Raw genomic sequence first — 23800 nt, 5'->3', positions numbered from 1 at the left:
TTGCTATGTAGGCTATGCAGTTCAGGCTGGCCTTGAGCTCACTTTGTAGTCCAAGATGGCCTTGAACTTGTAGCAGTCTTCCTACCTCAGCCTCCTGGGTGCTGGTATTATAGGCATGCACTACAATGCCTGGCTTCAGACTTTCTTTTAATGTTGATATTTTCTAGGAAACCATCCAGTTCAGAAAAAAATTTTTTTTGAGACAGGGCCTCAATATATAATTGCTTCAGGCTGCCCTTGAACTCATTCTGTAGCCCAAGCTGTCCTTGAACTTGCTATGATCCTTCTGCCTCAGCCTCCCAAGGGTTGGGATTACAGGTGTGTGCCATCATGACTGGCTCCAGTTCAAACATATTGCCATAAAGTTCTTTGCAATATTAATTATTACTTTTGTTTGTTTATTTCCAGTACCGGGAATCAAACTCACAACCTTGCACTTGCCAGGCAGGTGTTGTGCCGCTGAGCTAAATCCCCAGCCCCTTTACTACATTTTTAAGCTGCTGCAGTACACATTTAAAAATTCCTGCTGGGCATGGTGACGCATGCCTATAATTCCAGTGGCTCGGGTGGCTGAGGCAGGAGGGTAGTAAGTTTGATCACAGTCCAGTTTGAAGTTTTCAAAGAATGTCTGAGAATGTAGCTCAGGATGAAGGCCTTAGGTTCAACTCTAGTGTAAAAAAAATCCAAATATTGGGATGTGGGTATGGCTTTGTAGTAGGTTTTGTAAGGCCCTGGGTTCAGTCCCCAATACACACACATGTGCATGTACACACACTTCCTAGTATTACATATTTGGCTCTGTCATTGTCTTTGGGTTTTATTTTCCCCAACTTCTTGAGGCAGATGTGTGGCTTATCATCAGCCTATCTTCTGTAAATGAGTTGACAGCTTTATACATTTTTTCTTCAGTTGTGTCCCAGGAGTAGTTTTGTTTTTGTGTTTTGGTTCCGGGGACTGAACTCGGTCTCACATATGCTGAGCAGCTGCCCCGACACTGAACTATGTCCCAGCCCTTCCCACAAGTTGTCTTTGCTTTGCTCTTGCGGCTGCGGATTGGACCCAGGGCCTGGGCGTGTTAGGAAAGTGTTCTCCCACCAAGCTACACCAGCGCTTCTCCCGCAGGGGTTACTGTGCAGTGTTTCCGTTGTTATATTCAGTTCTGGGTGTCTTCAGTTGTGGGGGCAGTGCTGGGGAGTGAACCCAAGTCCTCACACACACAGCACTTCCAGCCCTCAAATTTGAGCTGTAATTCTAGCCTTCAAATTCGCATGATTGCGGGCATGGTGGTGCATACCTGTAACCCCAGCACTCAGGAGGCTGAGGCAGGAGGATCAGTGCGAGTTCGAGACTAGCCAGGGCTACAAAGTGAACTCAAGGCCAGCCTGAACTGCATAGCAAGACCCTGTCTCAAAAAGACAAACAAACAAATTTGCATGATTCTTTCTAGGAGTTATGTATATGTGTATATGCTCAAAATTATACAAAATATTACAATATACTAATTATACTAATATAAATACATTATATTATTTATTTATTTATTGTCTTTTGAGACAGGGTCTCACTATGCAGTTCAGGCTGGCCTTGAACTCATTTTGTAGCCCAGGTTGGCCTCGAACTTGCAGTGACCCTCCTGCCTCAGCCTCCGGAGTGCTGGGATTACAGGTGTGCACCACCATGCCCAGCACCAAGGGCATTTTAAAAATCCTTTCTGTGAATGGCCGCTGTCTTAATTCTTGGGTCACAAAACCTCTTCCTGTCTGTACTGGGTGTTGCCTAGAGCTTGTCCCCAGGGTGAAATGTGCTTCTCTGGCCTCAGTCTCTGCAGTCAGCCTTTGCCTGATACTCCTGCCTCCCAGCCTCCTGCCTAGTGGTACTGGGAATTGAACCCCAGGACACCTGGCCACTGACTCACATCCTCAAGCCCCCTGTGTAATTGTTCGAGACAGGGTCCGGCTCAGGGGCCCAGTTGGGCTTGCGCTTGTTACCCTCCTTTCCCCCAAGGGCTGACAGTCCAGGAGTGCATCCCGAACCCGGCTACCTTCCCAGCCCTGCAATTCCCACCCAACTCTGGATCTACAGTGGCACTTGGCACTCATGGGTAATGCGGTCCGGAAGGCACGACGGGTGCCAGGAACAAGTAGGGAACAGACCTGGCTGAACAGGGAGGCAATCAATATCCACAAATTGTAGCTTGTGCCTCGAGTGAGTCCTGGGACAACATGTTCATGTCAAGATGCATCGATTAGCGGTTTCAAAGCAGTCAAGTACCAGTGTATGACTGTGTTTAAAAACGGTAACAGAATGACAAAAAACAAACCAAAAAACGTCGTCAGCAACCTCGTCCGAGCTGCTAAGCTGGGGTGCAGATGGCTCTTTGGCTGTGCGCGGTTTATGAGCGCAGGCGGGAGCGCGGGCGCAGCCCTGGTGGGGTCTGGTGCGTGTGTGCAGAACACAGCTCAGTTCTCCACCTCCCCTCTCTGCTCTCCCCTCCATCTCCCGGTCCCCTTCTCATTTGCAAAAGCTCTCACTCTTTCTTTTTATCTATCTTTTATTTGCTCTTTATTTATGCATGGGTTTCTCATACAAGAGAAACCTTCTCTAAGTGCTCCTGTGGTAGCCTGTGCGTAGCCTCGCCTCTTCTTCTCTTTCCCTCCTGGGAGTGCAGACTCCTTGCACCCGGCTCAGGGCCTGGCTCTAGCAGGCCGTTGGTCCAGAAGCGGTAGAGGAGAGTGAATTCCTCCCTCTCATTTGCCGGTGAAGTCCCATCCTGGGCCAGAGGCCAGCACACGATTCTGGTTCTTTGCCTCCTCTCAATTTTAGTCACTCTCTCCGCGGCTCCTGCCTTGCTCAGGGATGGTCCGCACCCAGGTCCCGTCTCAGGGGTGGGGCTGGGGCTCCGGCCCGCCGGACTCAACCGCTCCAGTCCTGTGAGCCCCTGCACTAAGCCTTTTTGCCAGCAGGTGGCACTCGCGGCCCACAAACTCAACCAGACCCCAGCCTCCCGCTTTGAGCGGGCTCCGCGCTGCCTCCCTCTCCGCCGGGTAGCAGCCATTGCTGGGCCTCTCCTTCTGCCTCAGGTCCCATGTGGTTCCAGAGCTCATGTTCCAACCCGGGGACTAAAAGCTTTTAAAATAAAGATTTTTCAAAAGCACGCACACCCTCACGCCCCCTTTTCCTCAGTAGCAATCTCACGTTGGTCCTGCTTGTCTGGGATGCTTCTGAGCCCACAGTCGAGGCCCGGCAGCCGGGGTCCTGTCTCGCCTTCCCGTCCGACGCCACCGACGGGGTGCAGGAAGAAGAGCTGTTCGTTTTTAAAGTAGCTGCAAGACACGCAGAGCGCGGCTGGGGTGCGCGGGAGGGATTTACCCAGGCACAGCCGGTGTCACTCACCTTGTCCGGGAATTATTTGGGCCTGAACTTGGTGGGTGACAAGCTCACAAAAATGACACGGCACCAAGGGGGGGCTTCTTCAGGAGGGCAGAGTGGGAGCCGAGCCCCGCGGAGGGGCGGGTTATTCTATCTGAATTTGACACACGAGCACCGATCAGCCTTCCGTGTCCGCCAGACGCCGCTCTCAGGACCTTCCTGTTCGCGCTCCCGGCCCCCGGCCACCCCGGGCTCCTGGGCGGCCTCCGCCTCCAGGTGGCTCAGCCTGCGCCTCTCACTGCACACGCCCGTGCCAGCGTGTGGCTGTCGCCTCTCCGGAGCGCCCCAGGGCGCACCTGGCCCGGGGGTCGCGTTGCTCCAGGTGAGATGGGCGCCCTCCAGCGGCTCAGCGCGCGCACCCCGGCCGCCGCCGCCCAGGCCTCCTGTAGATCAGTGTCCCGCAGAGGCTGCAAACCGGCGAATTTAAGAACTGTACCAGGCACGGGGGCGCACACCTGCAATCCCAGCACTCCAGGGGCTGAGACAGCGGGATTGTTGCAACGTGAGCCCAGTCTGGACCTCACGGCGAGCCCCCGTTTCAATCCCCCTGCCCCTCCCCTAAGTTACGAAGCGCTCGTATTGTCTAGGTTTAGGGCCACCAGCAGTGCAAAGCTACACCTGGACACCAGGAACAGCCCAAAAGGGAGCCCGCAAGACAGAGGCGGCAGGGGACTGGCAAACTCCTCGGACGGAACCGCATCGCCTGCAAGCACGCTGGGGACGAGGCTGCTGCACTGCTCTGGCGGAAATGCTGGGCCTGGTACCGCAGGGCAGCAGGAAACCTCTGCTGTCTCTGGCCGAAGCACGGGTTCCGGGTGTCGCCATGCAGCTGGGTGGTGCCGGGGAGCACTGCCTGGAGGCTCTGCAGGCCGCAAGGACCCTGGGGAGCTGAGGCCGCGGCTTTCAGCCTGGGAGGAACCTCGGAGCCCACTTAGCGCAACCTCTTCCCCGGCGAGGGAGCAGCGGGGCTGGGTCCATCACACAGCACTGGCTGCCGCGCCTCTTCATCCCAGCTTCGCCCCACCAGATGGGTCCTCCTGTCCCCACCGCCCGGCGACACCCTAGCCAGCCCCCGAATCCCCAAATCCAAATGCCTCAACTGCCTCTGATCAGAAAGGCCCAGACTCGGAAGAACAAAACGGGTCTGCCGCTAGCGGGACCTGAAGCTGTGGATATGTAAAAGGGAACGGGCTCGGAGGACCCTAAAACAGAGCAGACGGGAGCCTTCGGGGGTCTTTATTGCAAACCATTAAAGTGTTATTTTATGAGTGTTCGAGGCAGAGGGCAGACAGGCCAGGAGCCCGCGCTGGAGGGGAGATGGCGCTCGCAGGAGAAAGGAGCTCGACTGGCCGCTCATTAAGCAGACTCCTGGGGAGCCCTGGAGGAAAGAAGGCGTGGGGAGGGCCGCGAAGCAGCTGCTAGGAATTCGGAATCTGCAGCGGGGCTGGAATACTGCGTCTGACAGCGCCTTCCTCTGGCCCGGGCTTCCTGCCAGCTCAGGGCGCCCAGGCCCTCACCATCCCATCCATCACACTTGCCCGCCAGACTGTTCCCAACCTGCAGCTTAGAAACGCCCGCGGGAGAAGGGACGCTCTGCTTAGGTAGGTCTGGCTGGAGGCAGGTGTGGGCAGGGTTCCTTGCGTTCTTTACCCACAGGGCGCCTGCGCGGCTAGGGCTGATGCTGGAGCCACGGTCTGAGTCCGCATTTTCGGGAGCCTGCGGGCGTGGTCGCTGGGGACCCGAGCCCAGCGGAGCGCAGGCACAGGGGCTGAGGAAGCCGAGGCTGCGCTCGAGGGAAGGGGCACAACTGTCGGAGGCAGCAGCACGCGGGCTACGCTGGGGCCGTGCGCCCGGGGCTCCCGCGTGCTGGGGTGGGCAGGCGCCCCTCCGCAGTCTTGGGTTACTATTTGGGCAAAGCGAAGTCCCAGGCGGTTTCCTGCGCGCACTTCCACATGGCCTGCATGAGGCGCGTGAAGCCCATGTCCTTGGGCTTCTCCAGGCCTCTCATCAGCCGCTGCTTCATGATGGACACAAACTCCTTATTGCTCAGCTCCCCGTTGCCTAGAGGAGAGACAAGCACGGCAGGGTAAGTGGGGGCTTCGGGCACAGCCCGCGAGAAGATGCCGCTGCCCAGGCCACGTGGCTCCCAAGCCCAGCGCTGTGCAGCCATTCTGGGCCCTCTGGGCCGAGCTGAGGAGGAGCTGGTTCGCTCTTCCCTGGAGGCCTCCACCGGCAGCTGAGGGTTCCCTGAGGCGTGACAACAGCTGAATGAGAGTTTCTATAGGCCGCGGCTGGTGTTGAGAATAAAGAAGTGAACAGGCTTTGTGTTTTGTCTCTTGAAATATCCCAGAGTGTAGGAGAGATGGGAGACGGATTCCGCCCACAGTGCAGGAAAGGGCTGGACGGGCCCAGCAGAGGACGCTTGGGGGCACAGGGCCAGTGGCATGGCCAGCGGCATGGCTGCTAAGGACTAGTGTCAGTCCTGCTGGACATGGAGGTGGGGAGGGCCAGGGAACCCAAGGTCCCCGGTCTGGGTCCCCACCCCAACGCTTCCTCCCGCTCACTGGCCCTCGGCCTGGCCGGGTCTTGCCCACCTCTGAGTTCAGCTCTGGAGACGCTTCCGGGAGACCTGCCCTGCCCTGCGCCTGCACGGCGCTGGCTGGGTGACATCTTCCTATCTGCTCTGCAGCTGGCAGGGGCCTGGCGTATACTGTATCCTAGAGACACAGCTGTACTATTTACCTTCTGGAGACATTAAAATATTCGAGTGCTCCTTATCTACTAAGTAGCAAGTTACGTGTAATATTTTTGTTTCTGTTTTTTTCTAAGAAAAGTACATTTGGGGCCATTAGGTTGCAATTGGGGAAAACACACATCCAAGCAGTCTTGAAAATGTGCCCCGTTTAAGATCCTTTTGGTCATAGATTAATTTAGGCCTATAGGCAAACTGGAATTCCAAGAGTATAGCGCTTGCCTAGCAAGCGTGAGGCCCTGGGTTCAATCCCCAGCACTGCAAAATACAATACAACGAACAAAACCCCACGTACACCAAAAAATGCAAACCGAAAACCAGGGCCAGAGGTTCTAGCTCTCAGTCTTGCGAGCCACTGAGCAGCGTGGGCCCCGAGTACCGGCACTGGTCACGAAGTCTAGAAAGGCGGCAAGGCGCAGGGCCCCTCACTCCAGAGCCCACTCACCGTCACAGTCAAAGAGCGCAAACACCACATCACACACGTGGTCGGACAGCTCCACTTTAGCCACGGTCCTGGCCACCTGCTGCATGGTCACTGCAAGAGGAGAGATACTCAGTTAGCACCACACGGGGCTTCCGTTCTGATTCTGTGGGTGTAGACGGCTTGGCCAGAAGCTTCCAGCTGTGTTTAGGTCCCGTGGAAGAAAATGAGAATTTGGTTTTTATCCTTAACTCCCCCGTCATCCCTTTCACCTCAGGTTTCATTCTTTTCTATTGCTTGGAAGGTTCCTATGGTTAATTAAGATTGCCTGATAGTAAATGAATACAAACAGAAAGCAGCAGAACTCAGGGGTTTGGGGAAGTAGTGCTTAATAGTCAGGTTTTTTGTTTGGGATAATAGAAATGTTTTGGAAATAGTAACGGTTCTATGACATTGTGAACATGATCAATGGCACTGAATTGTATTTTTAAAGATGACATATATATATATTTGCATGTGTGTGTGTATATATATATATATATATTTGAGACAGGGTCTCACTGTGTAATCCCAGCTGTCTTTTTTTTTTTTTCCTTTTTTTCCGGTAGCGGGAATCGAATTCACAACCTTGCACTTACTGGGCAGGTGCTGTGCCACTGAGCTAAATTCCCAGCCCCTCCTGGCTGTCTTTGAATTTACCGTGTAGCCTAGGCTGGCCTCAAAGTTGTAGGGATCCTCCTGTTTCAGCCTCCAAAGTGCTGGGATTACAGGCACAACTCATTATACCTGGCTTCTATCAGTTTCCTTTTTTAAAAAAGTATCTATATAATATTTATTTTATTTATTTTGAGCTATGTAATATTTAAAGATGGGACTTTAGCAGTCTACAGCATGCAGTGGTACCTCTGCATATTATTAGAAGAGTTCCTCAAAAAAACAGCCCTCATATTGCTACGGTATTTGCCAGTATCCTTGGAATTTCTGTCCTACTGGAAACAGTGATAGAAGAAGTCTAGACAGTGAGCAGGCAGCCACAGAAGGGGCGCTGGGGCCAAGCAGGCTCACAGGCAGGGTGTACATGAGAAGGCTGCGGCCTCGGTTGCGGCAGACAGCTGAGCACCTGCACTGTGAGCTCCTCATCCCACAAGGCTCCTCCTTCCCCTACTGGTTTTGCCTCAGCTACTGTATCTTCTTCCAGCTGTGTCCTTTGGGAGAAGCAGTGGTTCCTGTCTTACTAGATCTGTATGCAGTGTTTTTGTTTTGTTTTGGGTGGTACTGGGACTGAATCCAGAGCCTTTGAACTTAGATACATCCTCATCCATCCATCCACCCATCCATCCACCCATTCATTCATTCATTCACTTATTTATTTATTTATTTACTTACTTAACTTACTTGAGACAGGGCCTCAGTCATTAAGTTTCCCAGGTTGGGCTCAAACTTGTAGCCTTCCTGCCTCAGCTTCCCAGAATGTTGGGATCACTGGTTTGCACCACCATGCCTGGCTGGTATGCAGTTTAAAAAAATTTTGTTTTTGACCTTATTAGAAAATATTTTCTCTTGCCATTTTCTTTCTCCCACTCTTCCTTTCTGTTGGGAGCTGCTGGAGCTGGATATTAGTCATATGTGTGAGGGCAGGGCAGAGCCACAGTGAGTGCCTCAAGCCGTCAAGCTACCTCAGCATTGAAGAAAGCATCCTGCCTGGACAATTACAGTTGTTAGTCGCTAGGCAACATGACCTCTCCCGATACTAACTTTGCAAGAGTATAAGATAAACACCCCTACTGTTGAAGTCAGTCCTCTTCCCATCAGGTAAGAGGTAACTCCACCTGACCCAGCTCTTGTCTCTTGTCTTTATTTTTCTCATACCCACTGCTATTTCTCTCCAGGGTACAAAAGAGACCAACGAGGTTCCCTACATTTGGCGCCCGAAGCGGACACCGGGTGAGAGAAGATAAGCAGGCAGTGTGTACGCTTCCCAAGAGCTCGCAACAGAAGCGGGGTAGCGCATTTGTGAGAGCTAGTATTCAGCACTGGAGTGCATGGTACTGGCACGTCGAGTGTAAGGCGTGGGGATACATCTTCTCTAGGGCTAAAAGATATGCAGGCTTCAAAAAAGCCAAAAGAGAAGGAGATATTAAAGTGTAAGTACAGGCTCAAGACTCCCAGGGGTGTGTGTATGCTCACAGAAATATTCGTTGCATGTTTGACTCCTATATTTAATTTTCTAGATGTTGGTTTGGAGGGGTTTTCTAACCATGAGGGATTTTACTCAAAACATTATGTTAAGATCAAGTCTGGAGCCTAAGCAGGCCATGGAGAGCAGAGCAGCGGCTCTGCCGATACAGCCTGAGCGCTCTAGCAAGCTCCAATTTAAGAAGGAAGGAGTGGTAAGGGACAAAAGGGACTTTTACCAACCGGAGAGGTGTTTCCTGGTGAACTCTATCTCACAACACTCGATGGGAGTGGCTGAGCCACAGGCGGCTATTCCGGCCTTTTCAGCTCAGAGAAATTTTGCTGCATCACAGGTTGGAACTTCTGCCTCTCAGAGAGTAGAGCCACTTTCTCTGTTTCCTTTGCAGTTAAGCATTAAAAGAAGCCAGCAGGGCAGGGGAGCCCACGCAGGGTTTTCAACATATCTACCCTGTTACTGAAGTTCAAGTCCCTGAAAATCCGGGATAAGTTATATGTTGTTATGAAGCCATACCTTTTATTTTATTTATTTATTTATTTAGGTTTTTTTCCAATACAGGGAATTGAACTCATGACCTTGCGCTTGCCAGGCAGGCGCTGTGCTGCTAAGCTAAATCCCCAGCCCCAAAGCCATACCTTTTAAAACCTTAAAAGAATTAAAACAAGCTGTTGCTACTTATGGTCCTACTGCTCCCTTTACCTTGAGTTTAGTGGAAATTCTAGGACAACAGATTACGCCCCAAATGATTAGAAAGGAATAGCTAAAGCATGTTTAAATCCAGGAGATGAATGTGGAAAGGAAACTTTCTTGAGTATTGCACTGATCAGGCCGCTTGTAATGCTATTCACAACACACAGCCATTATGAAAGATATGCTAATTGGGAAGGTGCCTTTCCTACCACAATGAACTGACCTTTGAACTGCCAGCGAATGAACAAAGCAAAATGGCTGCCATGAGGGCTGGGAGGGAACTTCCTTCTAAGGGAGAGGCAGCCCTCAGTTTGGCTTCTATTCATCAGGGCCTTGAGGAACCTTTTCAAAATTTCGTGGCATGCTTATTGCAGGCTAGTGAGAGGATTATAAATAACACCAAAGCTAGAAAACTAATAGTTCAGCATCTAGCCTTTGAAAATGCAAATAAATGGTATAAAGAGGCTTTAAGAGCCCATAAAGGCAGGCCACACTGCTGGAGGTGATTTGTGTAAAAGCCCCACCTCACACATCAAAGGTTCTAGTTTAATCCCCAGTTCCCACCCCTGCAGTGGGGTTAGATCTTCATGTTTACCATTTCTGGAATGTGTGGTTATAAACTGGTTGTAAACGCCCTGCCCTTCCTGGACTCCCAAAATGTATTGTTCTTCCTTAAATTGTTCCTCCCCTAAATGAACTGTTCTTCCCCTAAATTGTTCTACCCCTCCCGGATTCTCGGACTTACTGTTCCTAAGTCCCCTCATTGTTACAGATGTGACATGTGTTTACCAAACGGTGCGGTTTTAGGGTATAAAAACTGCTCTCATCCCTGGATTGGCACTGGTCTGATCCTTCCCTGCGGGGAGGCTCTCAGTCAGTCCCTGGCCAGGAATAAAGGCTCATCCTAAACTCCAGTTGGCGGTCCGTGCGTCTTGGGTGTTTGTCGGTACCATTTGGTTCGTTTCTGGTTTCGAGTCCAGAACAATTTGGATATGTGCAGATACTGACCACTTAAATGTACAGGGGGCTACTTTGGCAGCAGCTTTAATTACTCCGGTTATTCATCCACTGCCTGGAGGAAAGGGTGAAAACAAGGCCATTTGTTTTCCTTGTGAAAATAAGGGGCACCTTGTCTGGAATTGCTCTGCTACATGTATAAGGGAAGCACAGCCATTATCTGTAACCAAACCTTGCAGTCCTTGTACTAAGTGTCAGCGGGGGTATCACTGGATAATCAGTGTCGATCTAGAACTGCTGGGAAAAGTCGGCTTTTTCTGGGAAACCCCCACTGTAGATTCCCTCAGCCCCATCAAATAATGGGGGCCGCCAGATGGCTGCAATGTGGGACGAGGTGCTGGGCGCATTCAGGTACCCAGCGTGCATACCCTATCTCTTCCCCTCCGCGCCAGACGCCAAGGGCACCAATGGTTGGCAGCTCTGCGGTAGGGAACACCCTCCTGCCTGGTTCTTCTCCACCTGGCTCCTGTCGCGCATGAGCTCAGGCTTCAGGCCGGGTCCCTGCAGACCACTGCCACGTGTGGGAGTGCAAGTGAACCAGCGATGCGCCGCGTTGGTACAGCGCAGGCTCGGTACAGCGCAGGCTCGCTGCGCAGGGACCGGGATCCAGGAGTCCCAGCCGCCCCCTCGCGCTTCCTGCGCTCCTTCACTGCGTGCGGTCATGCATTCCCACTGCCTCACCGGCTGCCTGGAGGAGGCCCCAGCGAACACGCAGGGCCCTGTGGCACCAGAGGAGAACTGAGGGGGCAGCAAGGAAGGCGCCCCCACCGCCAAGGGCCGGGCAGGAGCAGCAGGAGGCTCAAACTGACGAGGCAGCCCCAACGTCTGCGCTGCAGAAGCCGGGGCGGCTCCTGGCGGCAGGGTGGGCTGGACATGGCGGAGACACAACCGCCACTGTGCAGGAAAAGTTGTCGTCGGGTGCCAAGCCAAGCAGGAAGCACTTGCGTTTCCAGCAGAAACATGGCTATTATCACTGCAAGGACTGCAACATCTGCTGGGAGAGTGCATTTGTTTGGTGTATCCAGGGTACAAACAAGGTTTATTTTAAACAGTTTTGCAGAATGTGTCAAAAATCTTTTTTTTTTTTTTGGTTTTTCTCCAGTACCAGAACCGAACTCATGACCTCGTGCTTGCCAGGCAGACGCTTTTGCCGCTGAGCTAAATCCCCAGCCCCTTGTGTCAAAAATCTTACAACCCCTGTTGGGCGTGGTGGCACACGCCTGTAATCCTCGCACTTGGGAGGCTGAGGCAGCAGGATTGTTGCGTGTTTGAGACCAGCCTGGGCTACAAAGTGAGCTCACAGCTGGCCTGAACTGCACAGGGAGACCCTGTCTCAGAAAGACAAAACAAAAAACAAAACTTACAACCCTGAGCAACTTCACTGAAGATAACAGTATGTAATGTAGCAACCATTGTTAATTCCTATCACTTTTCTGAGGTCATGTATTGTTTTTGTTGTTTTGATTTTGTTTTCATTGTTGTTTTGTTATTTTTTTTAAGTTTTAGAATTTAAAAAAATCTTACAACCCTTACCAAGTGAAGGATATCGCCTGTGGAAGTTGGAAAAGAACTGTTTGTGCCCAGTAAGACTTCATCGCATGGGCTCCAAATACTGCCATCGTCAAGACCTGTGAGAGACGCAGGACAGGCGCCTGTCCTGTGATGGCACCTGTGCTTGGAATCGGGGCAAAAACAGGGTAGCCGGTGGCCAGAACAAAAGCGAGGGCCAGCACGCACAGAGGCTGGGCACGTCCCCTGTGGCTACAGAGGCACTAACCACAGAGCTGCTTGTGTGTGTGTGTGTGGGGGGGGGGCGCAAGCAGTGGAGCCCATTCCTGAAAATAAAGCAGGACGGTTGGGTCCCTGCCAGCAACTTGCTGGACCCCAAGGTGATAAAATGGAAGCTACAGCCAGCTACTGCCAGGGCCTGAAGTGTCAGCGCTGCTCTGCCCAAGGCCGTGACTGGGGGCTAGGCAGCCAGGCCCTCCAACGTTCCGCCACTCCCCTGCCCGCAGCGCCCTTCCCCAGCTCACTGCTGCTCTGCTCGGGGTGCTGCAGGATGCACTAGGTGCCACATAGAATGGGGCACTAAGAGGCTAAGGCCTGAGGCAAGGATAGAGGAGGCCACCCAGGGCCAAGCTGGCAAAAGACTAAAGCTATATGGGCACAGGGAGGGCAACAAGGATGGGGATGAGGAGCTGTGGACACACAGGAAACCTCGGTCAAGCAGCAAAGGAGGAGACACTGGAGGCTAGCAAGTCGGTGTGGAAATGGGGCGTGAGAAGCCTCAGACAGCCAGGGGACCTGCTGGTGGTGGCTAGCCAGTGCCCAGGCCCCAGGGAGGAAGGCCAGGAGGGTGATACAGGGGCTGACCAGAGCTGGTCAGACCTGGCAATGATAATGGGGAGCAGGGAGCAAGGGCTGAGCCCCTCACTACCTTCAAGACAAGCGTCCCAGAGGCAGAGGGGACGCTCACCCTCACTCCGCTGCGGGACTTAAAGAGCCTGTTCCCTGAGCTCTATGGCTTCCTGCAGGACTTTGTGCCCCAGGTGCCGTATCAGACAATAAAGCAGTAAGCTGCTGCTTAGTACTGACCCCTGCCACAGCGGCTCTAGCGTAGCTAAGTGGGAGAAAATTCCCTCTCGCATCAACCTGACCCTGCAATTAGAGTCCACCTTATGGATACATGCACATTTTATGTTTTGAAATTTTTACAGGTAATTAATTTAGCTAGCCAAACTAAGTTAAATGACCTTTTTCAAGTACATCCCAACAGTCTTTGTGTGCCTATGCCTAGACATTACACTGATCCTTTTAAAAGGGATCCTAAAAAATGTCCTGATAATTTCTTTGAAAGTATACAGAAAATAAAAATCTATTAAATTTTTAAAATTTTACAAAAGATGGAAGTACAACAGAAGAAAGACAATTCAATCAGGTAAAGCAAAAAAAAAAAAAAAAAAGCTAACTTGGTGTCCAGAATGTTTGTGTTCTGGCTGGGGATATAGCTCAGTGGCACAAGCGCCTGCCTGGCAAGTGCAAGGTCCTGAGTTCGATTCCCAGTACCAAAAAAAAGAAGAATGTGTTTTGCTACAGCATGCAGAAAAGTGTAAACACAAGCTGTAAAGAAGCAATGCCACAGTAATAGGTTAGCTATAAAAGGCTCAAGTCACCAACAACTTCTGACAGTTGCTAGCTTGGCTGATAGCTGACCACTATGGACTTTGGACTGTACTCTTCAAGCACAGCTTTTCCAGCTTCAACTGAACACCCATCACTTCTGCAACTAAACAGAAAAGGGAGATACGCTGGCAGCCGCTGGAGTTGGATATTGGTCCTATGTGCGAGGGCAGGACAGAGCCAGAGTGAGTGCCTCAGGCAGTCCCCTACTGCTGAAGTCTGTCCTCTTCCCGTCAGGTAAGAGGTAACTCCACCTGATACAGTTCTTGTCTCTTGTCTTTATTTTTTTCATACCCACTGCTATTTCTCTCCGGGGTACAATGAGAGATCAACGAGGTTCCCTATACCTTCCTTCCTTCCTTTTCTTTGTCTTTTTGAGACAGGGTTTCACTACGCAGTTCAGGCTGGCCTCGAACTCACAGCTATCTTCTTGCCTCCGCCTCCCGAGTGCTGGGGTTACAGGCGTGCACCCCTACATATGGCACTCTTGCCATTTTCTCTTTCTGTGACATTTCCTGTTAAATAGTAGCAGTCACGCAAGCACTGGCTTCTGAAAGTCTGGGAAGGATGAGGTAATTTCCACTGTCTAATCTCCCGTCCTCAAATGTGGCCCACTGGCTCATATAAATTATGTTATTGCTAGGGCTGGGGATGTAGCTCAGTGGCACAGCGCCTGCCTGGCAAGCAGGAGGTTGTGAGTTCAATTCCCAGTACCACACGCACACAAAAGTTATTGTTAACAGACACACTTTTAGGTTAAGTGAAACTCAGTTAATGAGGAGGATTGATTATTTATGAATCCACCAGCCATGAAGGGCTCTGTATAATCACCAGGTTAGATTCATCCAGAAGCAATGCAAACTTAAACTGGCGCCAGCACTCCTGCTTTGCTTCCTGTGATTTCTGTTCCTGTCACCAGCTTGTCTGGTCACTTTTCCTGCATTTGACCTCTTCACATCTGTCACCTTCACATATTCACCACAGTACTGCAAGGCCAGCAGGTGGGAACAGCGGAGCCATGTGGAGCAGCAGGGCAGTGCCGCAGAAAAAGGACCAGCTCGGCCGTCTCCCCTGCCCACTTGCTGTGGGACTCTGTTGGAGTCGCTTATTTCATAAGAGATGGCGCAGGCTGGTGACCCTGGCTTGGAGGCTAAGGCAGGAGGACTGCAAGTTCCAGGCCAGCCTGGGCAACTTACTGAGCTCCTGTCTCAAAACAAAATACGTACAAAAGGGAGGGGGGCTGTAGTTCACACACACACATACACACACTCGCGCGCCTCTGGCCTGCGGGGCATGAGGCAGCCCAGCGGCGCGGGAAGCGCCAGTTTCTCCTTCCTGTCGCCGTGGGTTGCTGTTCATCTGTCCTTCCTCCAGGACGTGAGTTAGGTGAAGGAGGAATCAGTACTCCTTGGAAGTTAACACTCGGGCAGGAGACTGGAAGAGTTTCCACAAGATTCAAAATGTGTCCTGGGCCTTGATGAGACTCCAGAGGTCTAAGGTTTAGAAATTTAGCCCTGCAGACCGATTTACAATGGACTCAAATGCTGACAGCTGCTCCTGACACTCCTCAGAAAATCCACTCAGGAAACTCAGCTCCCCGAGCAGACCCCCCAGTGAGGGTAGACCGAGAGCAGAAGAAACCGCTCTCAAACCGATCTGCGGCGCGTTTCCCTTCCCGCCACAGAAGGGTCCTGAGCGGGGCTGGGAGCCTGTCCTCTGGTCACGGCTGTTCTGCACCTCACACCAGTCTCACACTTTGCCCGCAATAACCGACCTCGCTCTTTCTTCTTCCTTTCCCACTTCCTCCGTTCTCCCAGGGCAGACAGTGCCTGTGGCCATAGTCCGAGTCTCAGCCTTCCCTCATGAGGAGGTGTTCTTTCCTCTAAATAAACCATTAAATAATATTCCGTGACGTCAGTGAGGGCTCTTGACAATTTTTAGTGAGCAGCTCATTAAACTGGTGTTAAGTGGTTGGAGAACAGGAGCCTCTGGGGAGGCTGCGGTAGAGCCCGCCTCTTTACAAACGCTATCTTGGCGGAGCGGCTACAGATTGCGTTCTGTCCCACACGGAGAGGGCGCTGGTGTCCTCTGAATGACAGGAAAAACCAGGGCTGCTAAGTCACTGTGACTCAGATCACTGGGATGGCACCAGTCAGGGAACAGCCCAGCTGGGGAGGGCTGCCACCGTCCAGGACACTCAGTCAGGCCTCCAGGGCCGAATCCGAGTGGGAAGGAGACTAACTAGCTGGTGAGCTGTCAAACTGGGAGCTCTGGGGACAAGGTGATGACAGCGGGTCACAAGGCGTGCTTGACAGCTGGTCCTGAGAGTTGGCTCATTCATATTGCTTCCAACCTCTCCCAATCACAAAGCCATAGTGAAATCACAGCAAGCAGAGCAGTTTCCTCCTCGGGTCTCAACTTCCCTGTGTGGACCAGCTATGGGTATTGGAATTGTGGCCTTCCCCAGCGAGGACTGTGACACTGTGAAATATGTGTTTGGTCTTCTTCTGTTGCCTGGCATAAAACTCCTAAAGTCCTGGGGCTCCCCCAAGGGAGGTATCTTTTTGTATGCTAGTAAGATGACTGGTGTTTGACATCACTGGTCTTTTGAGAGATGCAACCTAAAACAACACTGAGATTCCATCTCACCCCAGGAAGAGTAGCTATTATCAAGAAATCAACCAATAACACATGCTGGAGAGGCTGTGGGGGAAAAGGAACCCTTCGTCGCTGTTGGTGGGAGTGTAGACTGGTGCGATCACTGAAAAAACTAAAACTGGAGGTTCCACTGGACCCCGCTTTTCTCCTTCTTGGTATCTTCCCAAAAGAATTAAAAGCATCATACCACAGTGATATATGCACATCCATGTCTATAGCGGCACAGTCTGAAATAGCCAAATCTTGGAAACAGCCCAAATGCCCATCAACTGATGAATGGATAAAGAAGATGGGGTCTTGTTTTTTAATACAACAGAGTACTACTCAGCCATAAGGAAGGATGGACCCGAGACATAGCTAGCTAAATAAATGGACGCACCTTGAGACCATACTTAAGTGAAATAAATTGAACACACGTGTAAATATTGCAGTGTCTCTCTGATATGGGAAACTGAGAGTATAAATGACCAAAATGTCTAATACATTATTATCAAATAAGAAGGAAATGCTCAAATAGGAAGGGGAGCTAGGGAGGAGGAAGGGGGAAAGGAAGGAAGGGAAAAGAAAAAAACATGAGAAAAGAAGGAAAAATGGAAACAAAGGTTTTGCAAATAACGAAGGGAAGAGAGGTTGAAGGGAGGGGAGGGGAATGGGGAAGAAAAGAATTACGATATGTCATGTACAGGTACAAATTCCCTATGATGAATGTGATCATTATGTGTACCTAATATGTACCAATAAACTTAATTAATAATAATAAAAAAGAAGACTGGTGACTGGAGCTGGTCATGGTGGAAACCAACCAAGGCATGACTGAAAAGCCCGGGACTTTTTGGCTCTACCCTCCTGCCTGAAAGTTGCTCGCAAATGGCCGAAGATTCAATGAAGAGTCCTAAAAACCCAAAGCACAGGGTTCCGAGTTTCCAGACTGCTGAACACGTGACGGCTGGCGGAGGGTGGAGAACCCATAGAGGGCAGGGAAGCCCTGCGCTCCACCCACAAATCTCTCCCAGTGCATCTGAACATATCCTTTATAATAAACCAGCAAACATAAATGCTTCCCGAGTCCTGTAAACAGTTCTCAAGGAGCTAGCTGTGGGAACCCACATTTCCATGGGCATCAGAAGCCCAAGGAAAACTACATGGGGCTTGTTACTGGCCTAGGAGAGGGGGGCAGTCCCAGATGAGTGAGCCCGCCCCCGTGGGTCTGACAGTGTCTTCAAGTGGGTAACATCCAAGTGAAATTGAATTACCAGCTCCTGTGTGCTGTAGAACTGACTGCTTGCTTGCTGGTGGGGAGAAATCTACACAGGTCACAGAAATCTGCTCATTATTGTGCTATGACAGCAGAGAAAAACTGCCTAACTCAGAAGGATGCTGACTGGTGGTTGGAATTCCAGTTTTGAACCTGTAAAATGTGCACATGGAGCACGAAAGAACCATGAAAAAAGAAAGCCTGTGTTTTCAGAGACTATGTATTTCTTTCTTTAAATTTATTTTTTTGAGACAGGGTCTTGCTATGCAGTTCAGGCTGGCCTTGAACTCAAGACAATCCTCTTGCTTCAGCCTCCCGAGTGCTGGGATTACAGGCATGCACCACCACACCCAGTTTATGTATTCCTTTTGGACCAATCTGCCCAGGTCCCTGGACAATACGCTGACATGAGATTGGGTGATTTCTCTTAGATTGGGAGGGGAAGGAATTTGTAGAAGCAGGCTCAGTTGGCACTCAAAAAATCTGGTACCATCTGGCTTTTTGAAAAGCTCAGGCAGAATCTGAGTCGTGCCAGGTCCCCAGTTTACTCTCTGGCATGGTCCATGACTGGACAATTCTACAGTAAAAAGAAACACATCCTGGTGTGTACAACATACTATCAGAAGCTACAGTGAATAAAACTAGTCACCGCAACAGCTGAGCAGGGGAGTTCAGAAGTGATTAGAGGCCAAATGTCTGCTTGGAATCAGAGAATCTTAGAACTGGAATGGACTGCAGAGGAAATGTGAATTCTACAGGAGTTAAATAACTCGCCCAGGGTCACAAAGCTAGCGGGTAACAAGCTGGGTCTGATGGCGCCCAATACTCTTTCTCTAGGTACATTAGGTCCACTTGATCCTTTGTGTGGGTGATACCCATTCTTCCATGAGTCTGTTACCCTAAAGAGAAAGAGTTCAGATGAAAGAAGAGCCAAATTGGGGAACACTTCTGTGCTTTTGGTCAGGGATAAATAACTGAATAGCTGGGAGCTGTGAGGAGCCAGCTTTATAACCTGACCACGGGGCTGACTGTTCTCTGCAGCAGGAGACACAGCATTCCTTTGGAACTCATACAGACAATTTCAGGGACAACTTAAAAAGTGTACTGAACAGCAGCTGATGAGACACATATGTGACAAAGGTGGCCCTGGGAGCTCTTCTCTACAGCTGCCTCTGACACCTAGGCACGGCTCTGGGGAGCATGACCCAGATAGGAGCCGCCTGTCTCTCCCAGTGCGAAGGTGTGTGGAAAGGTGATCTGACGGGTGGGGCTGCCAGCCTTTGGCTGGGTGGCCATGTAATTATTCCTGCCTTACTGGACTGCAGTGGGAAAAAATCAAAAGCTGGCTGTGACTGCCAAGGTAAAGTGAGGGGAGACCTATTTCTGCCCTGGAAAGGCTTATGATACAAATGTCTTAGTTCTGCATGGCTCTGAGGGGACCAAGGGGATTTTTCCTTGAGGAGTATTTGTCCTTTCTGTTGTCTCTTCTTCAAAGACCCCTGGCAAACACAGTATCACACACTCACTCTAACCTGATTTTGGTGTTGAGGGGAAAGGGTAGCATTCAGGAGAACTAGAAATTTGAGGAGCCAAGAGCAACGCAGTGCTGTGTACTAGTGGTGAAAATGGTAACAATTTCTTGCCGGGCGTGGTGGCACATACCTGTAATCCCAGCACTCGGGAGGCTGAGGCAGGAGGATCTTTGCAAGTTTGAGACCAGCCTGGGCTATAAAGTGAGCTCAAGGCCAGCCTGAACTGCAGAGCGAGACCCTGACTCAAAAAGACAAAAAAACCAACCAACCAAACAAACAAACAATTTCTTGTTCCGCTTGGTGCTTTTCAGTGCCAGGAGCCTGCCTGTCCGAGGTGACGCTGGCAGTCCTGGTTCCTAACTTAGGGTACACACCCTAAGGAAAAAAATCTCTGGTCAGATTTTCTGAATCAGAGTACTGTTATCCCAGATAACTGCTTCAGTGGGCTGGCATCCTTAATTTGATGAAAACTGATTTAGTAGTAGCATTTATTACCACCTTCCAGTATTGTATCTAACTTCATTAAAGATCCCCATCACATCTTTTCCACAGAGGTAAGCATTTCCTCAAAAATTTCTACAGAGGTATGCATTTCCTCCTCTTCCTCCTCCTCCTCCTCTTCTTTTTCCTTCTCCTCCTTCTCTGGTTAAGATGCAGTCTCGGCTGGGCGTGGTGGTGCACGCCTGTCATCCCAGCACTTGGGAGGCTGAGGCAGGAGGATCGCTGTGAGTTCGAGGCCAGCCTGGGCTACAAAGTGAGCTCAAGGCCAGCCTGAACTACATATCGAAACCCTGTCTCAAAAAAAAAAAAAAAAAAAAAAGATGCCGTCTTGCTATGATGCCCAGGCTGATTTCAAACTCCTGGCCTCAAGTGACCCTCCTGCCTCAGCCTCTCACTTGCCACCACATCCAGCTTTGGGTAATCATTTCTACAAGCACTTTAAGGCACTCAGTGACTTCAGTTGTCATACCCAGAGGGTAACCTCAGTTTAGCAGGGGAGCCTATAACACCACTGAGATTGAGAAATACACGGGAGGAATATCTGATGTAAATACACACAATGGATTGGAATGGAACAATACATATATATTAGTAGGAGGCACACTTTGGATCAGAATTCTGACAGAATAAAGAGGCTGTTTTCGATTTGTGCAGGTATGGTGGCGGTGGTTTGGAGTTGGGTGGAGTCAGTTTGAGTAAAATATGGAAAGCAGGAAGGGTGCTCAGCCTGACTGACAGCTGGAGTGGAAGGTGCCAGGGGAACAGTGCTTCAGGGGAGCTTTCCCAGGGGCCATTTGAGGTTCACTGCAAGGAAACCTTTATCCCAAGCCAGGTCCCTTCTGGAGACTAATATGCCGTATATTTTTTCTGAGACACAGTCCTCTTGTGTTGGAGGCCTGTATCCTGGGTTCCAAGCTGGCCTCGAAGTCCTGGGTTCAAGTGATGCTCCCACCATAACCTCCTGAGCAGCTATGACTCAGGTACCAGGATTTTTAATTTGTTGTACCAACCTGCTTTCCCCTTTCCTGCTCTTTGGATATTCTTTCTCTTCATTTTTTTTTTTTTTTTTTTTTTTTTTTGAGACAGGGTCTTGCTATATAATTCATGCTGTCCCTAACTAACTATATAGTCCAGGCTGGCCTCAAACTTGCGGTAATCCTCCTGCCTCAGCCTACCCGAGTGCTGGGATTACAGGGGTGCACCAGCACGTTCAGCTCTTTACTGTGTTTTAGAGAATTATTTTTTTGGTGCTGGGGGTTGGTTCCAGGGGCTCATACATGCTGTACCATTAAAGAACACCCTTGGCCCTTAGAAAAATTACTTTTGATTAGATAATACAGTGACTTGTTTCAAAGTTCAGATGGTTTAAAAGGGTAAACATCTCCCTTCCCAACATTACCATCCAGTTGCACAGAGGCAACCAATACTGAGTTTCTACAGAAATATCTTGCGGATAGAAAATCAAGCATGAGTATTTATTTTTTGTGGTACCGGCGATGGAATCCAGGGCCTTGAGCATGCCCAGCTCTTTTTAAATTCTGAGACACAGTCTTGCTAAATCCCCGAGGCTGGCCTGGAACTTGAGGTCCTTCTACCACAGCCTCCCGAGTAGCTGGGATTGTGGGTGTGTGGCACCGTGCCCAACCTAAAATCATGTACTTCCTGTTCACCTCTTCGCTTTCCCACAGAAGGGTGACATAGCAAATGTAGTGCTTTGCTTTACTCAGTACCATGTCTGAGAAAGAACCCCATCCCAGCACACGGTCTCCCTTAGGAGTTGCAGGGCATTCCACCGAGTGGACAAGTTGGGACTTATTTACTAGTTTCTCCTTTATTCCAGCCTCAGTCTGAGGAGAAGGTCCTTTTCCTCCTCTTTATAAAATTACTTATGTGGTAGTCTGATGGCTTAACTGAGAGCAACTGCTCCATCTGAATTCAATTTGTTGTAATTACAGGAAGGACTAGATACTGTTCACCTTTACAGAAGCCTTATTACAACTTTGGAGGCCTCAAAGGTAGTAACCCTTTAAATCCTCCAAGAAGCAGTGAATTCTAACCTCCATACTTTTTTAGTACTGGTGTCATTTCTTTCTTTTCTTTTCTTTTTTTTTGGTAGTGCTGATAATTGAACCTAGGGATGCTTCACCCACAGCCCTTTACATCTTTTTTTTTTTTTTTTTTGGTTTTTCTCCGGCACCGGGAACCGAACTCACGACCTTGCGCTTGCCAGGCAGGCACTTTGCCGCTGAGCTAAATCCCCAGCCCCAGCCCTTTACGTCTTTCAAATCTGAGACAGGGTCTTGCCAAATTGCCCAGGGTGGGCTTGAACTTTTGATCTTCCTGCCTGTCTCCCTAGGTTCCAGGATTACAGGTGTGTGCCACTGTGCCTGGCTGCATCGGTGTAACTTTTGTCACCGTTTTTTTTTTGGGTCTTTTCACAGTGGGATGTAATGCTGGCTAATTTTGTTCTTACTTGCCTATTTATGTGGAGGTTTCTGGCACTTCCCTACCCTCACACCTCCTCTGTCTCCCAGTGGTAATCATGAATCCTTAAAGCAGCTTTCCTCCCCCTTGGGCACTTACATAATTTTACTAAATCATAATATATTCAAAGTGATGTAGTTAAAACAGAATCAATCTTCAGAATTCTAAGTGACTTTAAGCTTAGGAAAATAAACCAGGTCTTTGCATAGAGAATGCCTCAAAAGGAAACATTTATTTCAGATTTTGAGCTTCCCTGCCTACATCCTGAATAATCTTACTTTAAAAATTGATGACTTTGTCTTAAATGAATGGAATCCTGGCCAATACTCCTCTTCACATATAAATGTTTTTACAAAATGCAGTGAGGAACCGAAGCACCGGGGTTTGCCTCCCACAAAATTTTAAAATAATTGATAAAACAGAAGCTTTTTTCTTTCACAATCTTTTGCCCACACAGCTCTGTGACGTTCATGCATTCTGCCTTTATGCCTTCTTGGCTGTCTGGGCCACTGCTGCTTTGACTGTCCTTCTGCTTTTGCTGTCACAGAAAAACGCTGAGTCCCTCCATAATACTACAGGCCCTTCTAGCAGTAGTGGCTTCCACGTATTAAAGAGAACACAGGCGTGGAAGTCACTGCACCTGAATTTCTGGTCAGTTTTGGGTTGTTCCATCTGTGACTTCAGCAAGTGAGTTTCCTTCATGTAGTTTAAAAAACAATGAAGAGTTTAAATAAAATGATTCTCTTCTCTCTCGCGCGCCCTCCGAGATAGGGTCTCTCTATGTAGCCCAGGATGTCCTAAAACTCACGGCAATCCTCTTGCCTTAGCCTCCCAAGTGCTGGGATTATAGGCATGCACCACCACGCCTGGCTGGCCTGCCTGTCGGCCTGTCCCCCGCCCCTCCTTGGGATTAAACCTTTGGCCCTGCAAGTGCTAGGCAAGTGCTCTATCATCTGGTCCTCTTTTACATTTTATTTTGAAGCAGGCTCTTGCTCACTTGTCCAAGCTGGCCTGGAACTTACGATCCTCTTGCTCCAGCTTCCTGAGTGCTTGGATTTCAGATGTGTACCACCATACCTGGTTTAAACAAAAGGATTTCTAAATTCCTTTCCAGCCTTAAAATTTTATGGCTGCCAGGTTGTTGTTTTATTAGAGAGCTTAATGGCTTGTTTTTCTTGAGACACGGTCTCACTATGCACTTCAGGCTGGCCTTGAACTCACTACATAGCCCAGATTGGCCCTCGAACTTGTAATGATCCTTCTGTCCCAAGTGCTGGGCTTACAGGCATGCACCACCACGCCTGGCCTCAAAATAGCATAATGGCTCAAGTCAGCTAAAATGGCCATATCTTCAGTAAATAAAGAATAAAACTAAAGGTGAGGGTTGCTGGAATTAGGGCTGGTGTGGCAGGTAGGGTTCTGAGGTGGCCCCAACATTCCCGTCCTCTGGTCTACACATCCTGTGTAATGCCCTTTCCTCGAGTGTGGGGAGAATCCGTGACCCTGATAAGTGATCACCCCTGAGACCTTATGTGGAAGAGGGGATGGGACAGTCACTCCCATGATTATGTTACTGAGCACCCATCTTCGCAGACTGGGAGACAATGCTCCAGCCGGCTTTGAAGAGCTCAGCTGCCATCGGGACAGGCGGTGTGGGAAGGACCTGCAGGGGGCTGTGGAGAGTCAA

The 23800-nt window shown here is 50.0% G+C and overlaps 2 protein-coding genes across 6 annotated transcripts in view; one reads left to right on the top strand and one right to left on the bottom strand.

Annotated features, from left to right (window-relative positions):
- The window catches only part of LOC102026473, a 7749-nt gene extending 3210 nt beyond the window's left edge, over window positions 1-4539 (top strand). Inside the window, exon 2 of the mRNA XM_005390005.2 lies at window positions 4017-4539. Within this exon, the coding sequence (XP_005390062.1) occupies window positions 4017-4494 (478 nt within the window). The 3' untranslated portion in view covers window positions 4495-4539. The remainder of the gene's footprint in view (window positions 1-4016) is intronic.
- Window positions 4540-4650: 111 nt separating this feature from the next.
- The window catches only part of Micu1 (mitochondrial calcium uptake 1), a 229820-nt gene continuing 210670 nt past the window's right edge, over window positions 4651-23800 (bottom strand). For all 5 annotated transcript variants that reach the window (XM_005390006.2, XM_005390008.2, XM_013516918.1 and 2 more), the window contains 2 exons: window positions 6627-6716; window positions 4651-5490 (listed from right to left, as the gene is read on the bottom strand). In XM_005390006.2, coding sequence (XP_005390063.1) covers window positions 5333-5490; window positions 6627-6716 — 248 coding nt within the window. In that variant the 3' untranslated portion in view covers window positions 4651-5332. The remainder of the gene's footprint in view (window positions 5491-6626; window positions 6717-23800) is intronic.

The sequence above is a fragment of the Chinchilla lanigera genome, unplaced genomic scaffold (assembly GCF_000276665.1).
Source record: "Chinchilla lanigera isolate Chin_1 unplaced genomic scaffold, ChiLan1.0 scaffold00036, whole genome shotgun sequence".
NCBI classification, from domain to species: Eukaryota; Metazoa; Chordata; class Mammalia; order Rodentia; family Chinchillidae; genus Chinchilla; species Chinchilla lanigera.
The sequence above is the reverse complement of the archived record's forward strand: the minus strand, read 5'-3'. Positions and strand labels throughout refer to the sequence as shown.